Genomic DNA, 12,320 nt, shown 5'->3' on the forward strand with positions numbered 1-12,320 from the left:
GCGCCCAGGTCTGGGATGGAGCAGCATTCTTGATGTTATCCTATTACTTTACAACTGGAGCTAGCGCGCCGTAGGGAGCCGGTACCCGGTGGTCTGGAGGAGCACAATGACCGGCAGGAGGAGTGGGGGGTGGGGGGGTGGGGAGGGAGCAGAGAGAGTCCGCGGCGAACGCTCGAGATCGCTGAAATGTTTGGGTCGGACAGGTGAACGCATCCCGGAGACTCAGGCGCCAGCCGGGGAGGAAGAAGGGGAGCTCGGGAGGGTGTAAACTAAGTGGTGGGAAAGAGACAAAGGAAGAGTAAAGAGGCGAGACGGTACGGTATATAGGAAGGGGGAGGGGAGAGGAGGGGGCAGCGGGTGGGCAGCGCGCGGAGGGGACCGAGCTTGAACTTGATCAAGAAAAGGGGGGCCCTGAGATGGGGGTGGGGGGCCGGCATAGAGCCGGCCACGTGCCTGGCTTTTCCAGACTAGGGTCTCGCGGAGACCGCCCGGGGACCCAGCAGCCCCGCCCAGCGAGGACCCGCGTCCCCGGGGAACCAGGAGACGCGAGGGGGTCCAGGGCTGCCCGAAGGCCCCAGGGCGCAGAGAGTTCCTAATGGTGCCTGAGTCACTTTCTTTGGGCCAAGTCTCTCCTCTCGTGGCCTGAACGCGGAGAGCTGACGGGCCGGGTGCCCCCCCAACCCCCACCCTCCGACCCGTAGACTGCGGCCTCCCGGGAGCGAGGGGCAGGCACAGACCCCACCGCCTCCTTTTCAGGGCTCAGCCCCGGGCAAGAAGCTTCCTCGAAGCGCTTCCCCCTTAAGAGCGCTCTCCCCCCGGAGCGCCCTGCAGCGCGTCCAGTGCGCCCTCATCCCTCCCCCACTACCTGGCCCAGCACCCCCTCCTTCCACCTCCTCTCCCCTCTCCCCGCCTCCCGGCCTCTCCCTCCTTTCTCCTCTCTCAGGGTGCCTCCTTTTCCTCTCTCTTCCCCTCCCCCCTGTGCCCACTCCTCCCGCTCGTCAGCCCCTCCACCTCCTCCTCCTGCTGCTCCTCCTACTCCCCCAGCGTGCGCCCTCCCTGCGCTCCCCTCCCCCCCGGCCCCCGCCCCGTGCCCGGTCCCTCCCCCCGTCCCCCGCCTCCCCGTGCCCGGTGCCCCCCCCTTCCTCCCTCCCGGCCGCGGCGCCGCCGCCGCTGCCGCCGCCGCTCGCCTGGGCCCTCCCCCTGGCCACCCCCGCCCCCGGGCCGGGCAGTGACGCGCCGCGGCGGTGCCAGCCCCTCTCCCCGGGCGGCCGCGGCGGCAGCAGCAGCAGCAGCAGCTGGAGCTGTGGGGCTGTCACTGCCGCCCGCCCCGCTCACTCGCCGAGCCTGACCGCCCGTCTCCGCCTCGCCTCCCGCCCAGGTACGGAGTCCGGCCCGGATCCCCGCGATCGAGCCGTTTCCGGGCCCCCGGCCGCCGCCCCCCTCCTGCCGCCGGCCGTTGAGCTGCGGTTAGGGGGTGGGGGGGCTGGGGGGTTCTGGGGAGGGGGACCGGGGGGGAAGCTTCCTGCGCTGGGGCTGAGGAGGGGGGCGCAGGGAAGCGGCTGCGCCCTGGGCGGAGTGGGCTGGGGCGGGGGGCGGGTGAGTGTGACCGAGCGGCGGCGGCGGCGGCTGCGTGGGGGGGCGGGGGGGGGACCGGCAGAGGAGGTGCACTCTGGGGGCCGTGGGGTGCCCGAGAGGTGTGCCTGGCCGCGAGTGCCGGGGGCAGCTGGGCGCACCCCACTCCCCGGCGGTGCGCGCCGCGGGTCCTGGGGGGCGGTGATTGTGTGCGCCGCGCCGCGGTATTGTGCGGCGGCCACACCGTTTGCAGCGGGCTGGGCACCGCGTCCCGGGGAGGAAGGCGTTCGCCCGCGGCGGGGTGGGGGCCGGGCTCGGGTTGCCGCCACCGCGGCCGCCTCGAGAAGGGAAGTGGACTGTGTTTGGGGATCTGAGGACGGGAAGCGTTGAGTGGCTGGGAGGGGCTCCCTGCCTCGGCGCGGAGAGTTGAGACGGGGTTTGCAGAGTTGAGCCCACTTCGGCAGGCCCCTGTCCCTCCCCGGAGGGGACCGGTTGCCCTTCTCAGGTGTACCACCGGAGCAGAAGCCGGGGGCGGCGACGGCCCCTGGCGAGGGGGCATTCCTTAATGAAGTGGACGCGTGGGGGCGGGGGCAGCTGTCCCGAGTGAGGGCGCGCGTCCGGGTTAAGTTGGATTTGCATCTCCGCCGGCCGCTCTCCGCTCTCCACCCTCCTCCACCTAGCCCTCCCGGACCGGACACTTTCTCGTGGGGCAGGGTGGGGGTGTGCAGTCCACATTTTTTATTCCAGCTGCTAGAGTTCAGAAGTGACCCCCCCCCCCCCCACACACACACACCTGGAGCGGCGTTTGCCAGAGTCCGGCCGCCCCTACTGGGCCATGCTTCCTGGGGGAAGTTCTCATTAAGCCTGGCTAATTAGCATTATTCCTGGAGAAAGGTTAAGGTTAGACCGTCCTTTTCCTTACCAGGAGGCCCACCCCCCCTCCTCCCTATTCCTTTCTCCCTTCCCCCTCCCCAAGAGCACAAAAGCACAAAAAGAAAGTGTGAAGAGGCGCAGATCAATGGAGAAGCCACAAACCCATTAATTCAAATGAAACCTTTTTTCCCCCCTCTAAAACATTGATTTTTCTTTCTGTCTGCTCTGAGGGGAGATTAATAACCTCCTGATTTCACCTGAAATGGTGTTTGGACTCTGTGATTTCCTCCTCTTTCTGAGAAGGATTGTGGCTTGAAATAGATTCTCCCTTGAGATAAAGCCCTACTTATCCCAGAATCAGCTGGAAACCCCAGCCTGGGGCCCCCAGCCTACCAGGTAGGGGTTGTGGGGAGAAGTGTGTGGGGCTATCACAGCTCCTCTGGGGAGAAGCGACTGTGTGATGGGACTGGGGTGCCATCTTGCCCCCTGCTTCTGGGCTGTAGTTTGGTCTGCGGGTCCCGTGGATGGCCCAGGCCCCAGTGGCAGTTTAGTCCTTACATAGTAAATTACCCCTTCATTGGAAAACCATTAGGGCCTAAATGTGTCTTTAAATAATATCAAGCTCTTGTCTAATCCCAGCTCAAGCTGGCCTTGTTTTATAGAGTAGGTTTTAAGACAGCACCTCCTCCCACACCCACTGGACCCTGGCTGGGTGACACGACCCCGTTCAGCACTTTCCTGCAGAACAGCAGGAGCACAGCACCCCCGGAAGCTTTCCTCCCAGCTAGGGAGGTGGATCTGGGGGAACTTCTGTGGCCTCAGCCACCCTTGGCCCCTGTGGAGCCGGGCCACCCCGAGTTGCTCAAGAACTTTTTTGTCTTGTCTGGGTCCTTTTCTTGGAAGGAAACTCCTGCAGGGGATTAGCTCAGAGTGGTTCCTCTCCAGCCCTCCTTTTGGCTGGGACAACCCCGTCTGCTGTAGCTCATCTCTCCAGCCACCCTCTTAAAGAGACCCCTGTTAATGCCAGGGCCTGGGGTGTCAGTGAGGCCCTCTTGGTGCGGAGTAGTGGGAAAACAGCCAGTTGCCTTTGCCTAGGAAACAAAAGCCCATTTTACACTCGATACACTAGTAGGAAGGTGTTGAAAATGCTCACTCCCAGCATTCAGGCGTTCCTGACAGCAAGGACAACAGAGCATCCCCACAGATACGTGTGTTTCTGACAGACCCTATGTGTGTGATTGAGAACACCTAGAAGGTGGTAGGTGATTGGCTGTCTCAGCCCTCCCCTCTCCGCATTTCCCAGAAGGGCCTGTATGACTTAGGACTGGTGAGCAGAGGAGGTCTGTTAGCAGGAAGGAGTGGAATTGTGCAGGGAGTGTCCCTGAGAGGCTGAACGCCTCCTCTGGTGGTCAGGTGGGCTTGGAGTGTAGCAAGAAGCTGCTGCCTCGGGACGACCCCACAGCTCCCGGGAGCTACTGCTCAGACCACCCTAAGATTTCATTTGTGCAATCCTTTCACTACGGGGATTTGAGCCCTTGTTGCTTTCAATCCTGGGGGTTTTTCGTCTTCCATTAATAAGCCATCTGATGAGCCGAAGTGGTTAAGTTGGGGTCAAATGCGGTTCAGTACCTTCTTGGCACGCTCAGGCTGTGTGTGTGTAATGCTTGCTGACATGGAGACAGGGGGAGGAATTGCCTCGTACTGAAGAATTTCCAGGGCCTGGAAGGAGCCTGCAGGTGTTCCAGAAGGAGGTGCTCACTTTCTACATCTTGGTGCCCGCCTACTTGGGGTAGAGCTAGTGCCGGGGCAACTGTCCCAGCCTGGTGATCTTTCTGGCAAGAGCTTCAGCGTCTCATCAAACAGACTGCAGGGGTGAGACAGAGGGGTCTCCTGCCTGGCCCAGAAACACCTCCAGCACATCCCTGCCCTCCCTCCCACCCCTTCCCTGAAATACACACCCAGGGCTCCTGGTCAGAGCTTAGGGGTTAGAATTGCACGAAATTCTCAGCAAATCCTCCCCCCCACCCCCGCCAAAGCAAGTGGTAGAGATAGAATTACAGCTCAGAGGAAAGGCCTGGAAAATGTTGTGTGAGGCACGCCCCAGGATCCCTGTTCTGGAGGATGCAAATGGCTCAGCTTCAGAGGCACCAGGAACCTAGTTCCCAAGAAATTGACCCCAGTTGTAAAATAATCAGGTTACTGATAGCACCTGCTCCTAGTTACCCGCCATGGATACAGGCGCGTTTCCACCATTTTCCCTCTGCTCTCCCATTTTCTCCTCCTCCTAGGCTGGGCAGTGGTTGGTGCTGGTTTGCCTGCAGAGAAGGAAGGGCCGCAGAACCTGGGTGGAGAGAAACTGAACCTGCCCATGAATTTTGGACTGCAGATAAGAGCAGGGAGGGTTCGGTCGGTTCCTCTCCTTCTGCCCAGAGTCAGGGCTTCCAGACTGGGGTGTGTCCCAGCAGCTGGCTGGGTGCTGCCCGCCTGCTCCGCACACATTCTGGAGTTCCCTTTTCAGGAAGCCAGTTGTTGCTGTCACCTTGAGACCCACAATGGCTCAGGCCCTTTGGGGGCTGAATGAGGGACTTTTATCAACAGGTGGCAAGGCTGTAGGCTTCAAGGTGTCTGAGGGCAGAGGTAAGAGGAGCGACTGCCTGGTCACTGGGGAGAGAGGGCCCAGAAATAGGGGATCAGATATACTCTAATTTTCTAATGATAATGTTACTGAAGTTTGCGAATGGAAAGGCAGAAATGAGTAGACCAAGTTCCCTTGAGTGTCCAGGAGGCCAAAGCAAGAGGTGCCTGACTCGGGACCTCTGGCTGAGCAAGGAGAGCACCCTAGGTCAGGGCCTGAGACCCCACCACTCGCAAGCCTGTGCTGGCTGCTTCCCGCAGCTTCCCGCCCAGACTCTAGCGTCTCCCCCTACCCGTGCTGCGCAGCCACTGATGGGCTCGCCGCTGTGAGTGCTGGTAATTGCCTGTGTAATTAGCCCGTTCCCCAAGCCCTGGCTCCGTGGGAGTGGGTGAGGTTTCCGTCTGCCCTCCGCAGCTGTGGGCTGTGCTGTCGCAGGCCGGTGGCAGAGGGGTCTGGGCATGCTTCTCTTCCAAGACCACCCCGAAAGTCCAGTTGTGGCCACTGTGTAAGTTCGGCCGGGACTTTGCTCTTTTTCTGCTGGTAAGTCGGGTTGACCACACTTGATTTCTTGGAAAAAATGGCCATAGCAGTAATGTCAAAATGTGGACTAGAACCTCCGCCTTCCAAGTCAGGGTTCATGGAGCAGAGTCCCAGGCGGGGGGCACTCTCTGGGGCCTGCTTGAGAGTCCGTGGGTAACTGGGGAAAGCGTGCACAGCCCCGTCTCTCGGCCCTTACCAGCAGGTCACAGGTTTTCGCTGGTGTCTCTCTCTAGGTAACAAGGTCCTAGAGGGAAGGAACCTCAGTCATCTTTGTCCCCAGCACAACATGAGCACATAGTAGATGCTCACTAAATGTGTGCAGCCTCATTGAGGGAGTGTGTGTAAATACAGCTTCATCTCCCTTGAGTGTGCTTTGGTTCTCACCCTGAGACACTGTGTCGCTCAGGAGCCTGGCTCTCTCGGTCGGAGGGCAGAGGTGTGGCAGTACTGTGGGGTGGGCTCTGGGCACAGACCGCCAGCCTCCGGAGCCCTACTCTTCCACTCGCCATGGGGCCCTTATGCGGCCGGGACAGGTCTCCAAGGGGCAGGCCTGACGTGGGTGCCCGCCGTTTGGTTCTGTTTTGTTTTATTTAGTTTAGTTTTTGGTTGGTTGGTTGGTTTGTTACGGAGCAGTTGTGAGGAATTCTCCTAAAACCCTTGTCCCAAAGGCCCTTGTGTGTGGACCCTGGTGTTCTTCATTATCGGGTGATTGGGAAGTCAGTGGGAAATGCAGCTCACCTCTTCCCAATTAGACTTCTCCGGGCAGGGAAGGGTGGAGGGGGTCATCTTGGTGGCTGGCCACAGGAGGAGAAACCCCAGGCTCTGCAGTGTGGCGGCAGTGCAGGGGTGGAGACAGGCACAGCAGGGAGACCCTGCCTGGCTGTTCCTCTGGTCTCCGTTCAGGAGCTGTGTGCCGTGGGACCGGGTCCCCACTTGTCAGACTCGGGCCACGTCTTCCTTCCACACCAGCACCACGCCAGGTGTCTCCGCCACTCCACCGCGTCTCACAGGCTGCATGGGGGGGTCTGGGAAACCTCCAGCCTCCTCCCCACCCCTGGAAGGACTTGAGATCATCCAGGGACAGATAGGGCAGAGCCCCACCGTGGGTTGACACGGCGCAGCTGTCGGGAGGGGGGTGGGGTGCCTCCATGCTGGGAGAATGAAAGCTGAGGCCGCAGCCGGAGCTGGTGGGGGAGACAGGTGTGTGTTCAGAACTTGGGTTGTGTAGGGCGCCTGGGTGGCTCAGTGGGTTAAGCCGCTGCCTTCGGCTCAGGTCATGATCTCAGGGTCCTGGGATCGAGTCCCGCGTTGGGCTCTCTGCTCAGCAGGGAGCCTGCTTCCTCCTCTCTCTCTCTGCCTGCCTCTCTGCCTACTTGTGATCTCTCTCTGTTAAATAAATAAATCTTTAAAAAAAAAAAAAAAAAAAAAAAGAACTTGGGTTGTGGAGTGCCACAGGAGGGCGGTACTCCAGCTGAGGGGGACCGAGGGGCGGAGCCTGGGCGGCCGGAAGGAAGGTGTCTGGGCCTTCAGGTGTGAACACCTCTGGCTGCGCAGTTTGTAAGCTTGTGACCTTGGGCAAGTGCCTTAATCCCTCGGAACCTCAGTTTCTCACCCGTGTGATGGGGCTGATAAGTATACCTACCTGGTGGGCCTGCAGGGGAGATGAGAGGAGGGGGCCAAGGGGAGCACTTGGCACCTGACGAACTTGGCGTCTGTGACTGTTTTCACTTGGCTGAGTGTGGGCAGAGCGCGGGCACCGGGAGCACTGCACCCAGCCGTTCTGCCTCTTCCCTGCTCCTCCGTGAGGACATGATGTTTGGTGGAACCGTCCACAAGCCTTTCTCTGGGCTGCAGACAGCCCCACCCGGGGTGATGGGCTGGGGACCCTCCCATGAGGCTCCACTGCCCCCAGCCTAGCCCCTGGCCACAGTGGCCTCCAGGCTGCTCCTCAGACCCCCCACTTCCCCACCGGCACGTGCTGGTGCCCAGAAGTCTCCCTGTATAGAACCCTCCCCCTCCAGGGCAACCTTCCTCGCTTCCCATGGGCTTCCGCTCAGGTGTTTCCTAAGCAGCGAGGCCCTCCCCAGCCACGGGCCCCTCTCCCAGTGCCTCTGCTTTGTCCTGCTCTGGTCCCTCCTCCCCACGGGGCTGATGTGTTTTTCTGCTGATTGTCATCCCCTCTCCTGCTGGGCATCGAGGGCCAGGATTCTGTCCTACCCAGCACCTAGCAAGTGCTGGGCTCATAGTAAGTGCTCAGTAAATACCTGTGGACTGAAGGCAGAAAGCGCCTTGACTCGGTGGGGCTTCCGGTGCTAATGGATTCAGTCTTTTAGATCCTGAGTGCTTCAGCAACACCCCAGAGCCAGGAGAGGGCCTCCCTCCCTCAGCGCTGACCCTGAGCGCGGTGTGCCCTGGGCAGCCAGGAAGGAGCAAGGTGCCCAAGCAAGGATGCCCTGTTCCTGGCTCCCAGAGCCTGGGTGGCCTCTGTACCTCCCAGGGTGCTCTCTCCTGCCAGCCTCCCCCTCACTCTTAGGGTCCATCCTGGGAGTACAGGGGAAAGTTTTGTTGTCCCTTTGTGCAGAACACGTGTGTCCCTCCGGGTGTAGAACAGGGTCTGAGCGAACACGAGTGAGTGTGTTTTCACCCCAGGAACCCCAGGGCGGTTGTGCTTATGTGTAGGGAGCAGGGCAGCCTGGGGAAGGCAGGCCGAGTATAAGTGTGGGTGTGGGCAGGAGGGGGAGAGGGCACAAGAGGACACATGGCCTCTGTCCCCTGAGGCTCCAGGTAGGCCTCGTGGGGACCCCTGAGCTGGGCAGAGCCAGCGTGGTGGCCCGGCTCACGTGCCCCAGGTCCAGCGAGGACCAGGTCCAGCCACGAGAACCAGGTCTAGCCACGGAGGGCACACTGGCTGCTGCACAGAAGCTGTAAATTCCAGGAAACTCCCTGCCAGCCCAGCGTGGCGGGGGAGGGGCGGAGGCTAATCCACGCTGGTTCCCTCGCACTTGGAGAACAGATGTGTCTGCCTCAGGGACAGCCTCCGAAGAAAAGTTCCAACCAAAGTGTGTTTGCTCGTTATAAAAGAGTTGTCTGTGAGGGGGCCCTGGAGGGGAGGCTTTTTTTGGAGGAGGAACTAGGGGGGCTCTGCCAGAGGTCCTTGCTGGGGGCCCACAAATGCCATTGTATTTTGCTAGAGGGGAGAGGGGAGGGGGCAAAGCTAGCTCGGGGTGTGGGAGCTGCTGGGTCATCTTTCTTGCGATTTACAGCCAACTCCCAAACACAGTTGCTCGAAGCTCCTGAAAGAGGCTGGGCCAAGTAGGAGGTGGGGTCCCTTCCCGCCGGAGGGCTGGATTGCTGGATCGCAGGGGCCCCGCCCTGGGGGTTCCCAGATGACTGGCCAGGGGCTCACTGAAGCCAGCCACGGGAGAGGAGGCAGGCGTGGTCATCTCCAGCAAGCCCTCCGGCTGTTTGGAAGGCCCTGGCGGCCCCCCAGGTCCTTGAGCCAAACCCCCTTTGCGGTCTGATTCGAACCCTCCTCGCCTGCCCCACCCCCTTCCTTCTCTGCACTTCTGGGCCTGGCCTTTTCAGCCCTGGAAGCTGCCCAAGAGCATATCTTTGAAGCACAGCAAAGGTTAGGAAGGAGGAAGACAGAAATGTCCTCTGGGTTGGGGGAGTGGGAGAAAGGAATTCCATGCACGCTCCCCGGGAACCGGAGTCCTAGTGGGGGCGATCGGCCTGGCCTCGGCAGTGCGAGCTGGTCCTGCCTCGCCTTCTGGCTGCCGGGCCCTGCGTACAGTGAGCTCTCTTCTCCCGGCTGTGGGCCGCCAGTGGGGAGCGGTGGCCCTTGTGTACAGCGCTTGTCTCAACCTTGGCTCACAAGGGTAAGAGCCAGGCCCTGCTATCCGCCCTCACAGGATGCAAGACCTCATAATTGTCTTCAATTACAGACAGCGCCGGCCCTCAGCCCTGGCTTCCAACAGGAACCAGAGCCCAAACCACTTCCATGGGGGGTAAGGGGAGCCACCCAGCCCTACTGCAAGGTTTGGGGGCTCCCTGTGGCCTTTGGGCACTTCCAAAGCCCACAGCCCACAGGGCTCAGCCAGATTGCTGCTCTGGGGCTGCTCTGGGGCTGCATCAGGCCTGGGCCTGTTGCACATCCGCCTTCTTTGTCCCCGATCAGGATGAAACTTCTGTGAGCAGTGAAGATTTTGATATGAACGACTCCACATGGATGTCAGCTGACCCACACCTGGCCTCCAGCCTGAGTCCCAGCCAGGACGAGAGGATGCGGAGCCCTCAGAACCTCCACAGCCAAGAGGATGGTGAGTGTCCCTTGGTGGCCGGTGGGGGAAGGGGCCGCACCTGGGACCCGGAGGCCTAGAATCTAGGGTAGTGGAATCTGGGCTGGGGGCTCTAGGGGTGGCTTCCAGCTGCCCTTGGTGTCCTGGTATCTCCGCCAGTGCCCCAGCCCCTGGTGCCAGGGGAGCAAGTCCTCTTGAAGGGATCAGGATAGAGCTCTTGGGGGCCCGCAGCCCAGCAGGTGTCCTGTCTGTGTATCCTGATGCTCGCAGGCTGGTGGAATACGGATGTCGGATGTGGATGTTACCCCAGTTCGGGTCTGGGAAGGTCATTAGCCAGGGACCCGGAAGAGTCCAGCCGCCCAGCAGTGAAAGGAAGATGTGAGGCTGTAGGACAGGTTCCGTGCCTGTCACCTGTAAGCCAGCAGGCAATGCACTTGTCCACTGTGTGTCCCCAGCCTCTTAGGATAGGAAGTGGCCTGGCTGAGGAGCTTCCCCAAGCTCTGGCCCCCCTGCCCTCCAGAACTGGCCAGGCAAACTCCTCTGGCCTCCCTCAGAACAGACGCTTTCTCCTTGGGATAGGGAGAATTGGGCTCAGAACTCAGATCCCAGGGGGGTCCATTCTGGAGGGCCTCTGTAGAGCCCCCAGGGGGCCAGGGCTCTGCGGGGACCAACGCTTCTGTCAGTTATAGGCAGTCATGGGCGTGGGGTGGCACCCGTGGTCAGCGTCTGTGGTGGGGCTCCGTCTGGTTTCCAGGGAGGTGATGGGGGTGGGGGATGAGCCCAGGGCTGAGCCTCAGAGATGTGGGGTGTAGAGCCTGCAATTAGGAGGGGTCAAAGGTTGGGGCCTGGAATGCCGGAGGGAAGTGCAGTGTTAAAAAGGGGTGTAATGTTAACTCTGGGAAACGGGTTAGCCTTAAAGAGTAAATAAGGGGTAGGAGCCTTGCAGTTTGGGTCAAAGTTCGTCTCCATGGCAGAACCCGCGCCTGCCTCCCTCCTGCCCTCGCAGGCCTGAATCCGGCTTTGTCTGGGAGGAGACCGAGCCTGGAGGCAGCTGGGGAAGCTGGGCCAGGGGCTGGGGAGCCCAGAGGGTGGTTTTGCCAGGACTGGGGTACAAGGCTGCTGGGAAAGAAAAGACTTTTGTGCCCTGACACCTCGTGAGATCAGCACGACCCCCTCGTGCTGTGAGCCTCCCCACCAGAGCGTCCCAGACCAATACCACCTCCCATTATTCCCACGGGTGGAGGCAGCCACATGCTGCTGGGGGCTCAGGGCTGCAAAGTGCCCGGCAGCTGACCTCCTTCCTCATCTGAGCTGAGCGAAGGCCACACCAAGAGCCAAGCCTGCAGAGCTCAGCCAAGGGCATAGGGTTAGACCTTCCCAAGAAGGATCCAGAACATTTTTTTAAAAACCTGAGTAATAGGACTGAATGGGGGCCATATTTCTTCAACTCATTCTTTTAAAAAGTTCTTAAGTTATTGTTGCTCAAAACCACCTTTTGGGAGTCTGATCTCTGTTGGAGACACTTCCCAGGGAGATTTGGCACTTTGGGTGGTGGTGGGTGGTGGTCTCCTGGTCTACCAGGATCAGGTAGCAGAAGGGAGTGCTTCTGTGGGGGTCACGGCTTCCTCAGCATCAGTTTCCCAGTTGTCTGGGGCTTGGTTGATCGGGAAGATGAAGTGGAGAGAAGCCGTGAGACTGCGGAGCTGGGGGTGGGGGTGGTGGGGGTGGGCAGCGCATCCTGTGGCCAGTTCCATGGGAGCTTCAGAGCGGGGTCCGCCTGGGCGTGGTCCTGCATGTCCCCCTGCTGGTCCCAGGGCTGAGGCAGGCTGGCCTGCCTTCAGGACCAGGGTGTTTATCAGGGCGGGCAGCCAGAGCTAGAGACAGGGAGGTTGGTGTTGACTGTGATACCATCAATTTAATTATTTAATCAGAGTCTGTGTCTGGAGGCTGTGGACTGATGGGCAGGCCAGAGGCGGACCTAAACCCGGCACAGGGGGTCACAGGGCTTGAGAAGGCCCAGCTGTCCAGCCTGGTCTCTGCTGCCCCTTCTGGTTCTAGAGCTGTAGGTGACTGCGGTGTTTCTCCAGCGCAGTGGGTTCCTGCAGGGTTTTGGCTGGGTCCAGAGCTGGCCCAGAGTCTTCGTCCCACCCTCCAGGCCCCAGGGAGGCATATAATCAGCTCCCCAGTCTGACAGCGCTCACGCTGTGGACACAGGCCGAGATCCGGCTCCCATCACTGAGTTGACGAGAGACCGCCAGACTGCAGAGTGTTCTCATGTCCCCCTGTTGTTAATGATGGGCTGGGGTGGGGGCAGGCCGGGCAGGGGCTCAGGTTGACCGTGTACTCCGAACCCAACCAGCAGTGCTCTGGGGCGGCTTGCTGTGTGGTCTCTGGCCATCAGT

General features: G+C 60.7%; 1 protein-coding gene across 4 annotated transcripts in view; it reads left to right on the forward strand.

The window, feature by feature from the left end:
• Window positions 1–12,320, forward strand: part of NOL4L (nucleolar protein 4 like) — a 131,195-nt gene that overhangs the window by 93,439 nt on the left and 25,436 nt on the right. Inside the window, exons 1-2 of one of the 4 annotated variants that reach the window (XM_059133572.1) lie at window positions 1,202–1,378; window positions 9,798–9,939. In XM_059133572.1, the coding sequence (XP_058989555.1) occupies window positions 9,831–9,939 (109 nt within the window). In that variant the 5' untranslated portion in view covers window positions 1,202–1,378; window positions 9,798–9,830. Of the gene's footprint in view, window positions 1–1,201; window positions 1,379–4,941; window positions 5,083–9,312; window positions 9,499–9,797; window positions 9,940–12,320 lie in introns of those variants that run through there. The other 3 variants (XM_059133573.1, XM_059133571.1, XM_059133570.1) reach the window with 3 other exon arrangements.

This window comes from Mustela lutreola, chromosome 9 (genome assembly GCF_030435805.1).
Source record: "Mustela lutreola isolate mMusLut2 chromosome 9, mMusLut2.pri, whole genome shotgun sequence".
Taxonomy (NCBI): Eukaryota; Metazoa; Chordata; class Mammalia; order Carnivora; family Mustelidae; genus Mustela; species Mustela lutreola.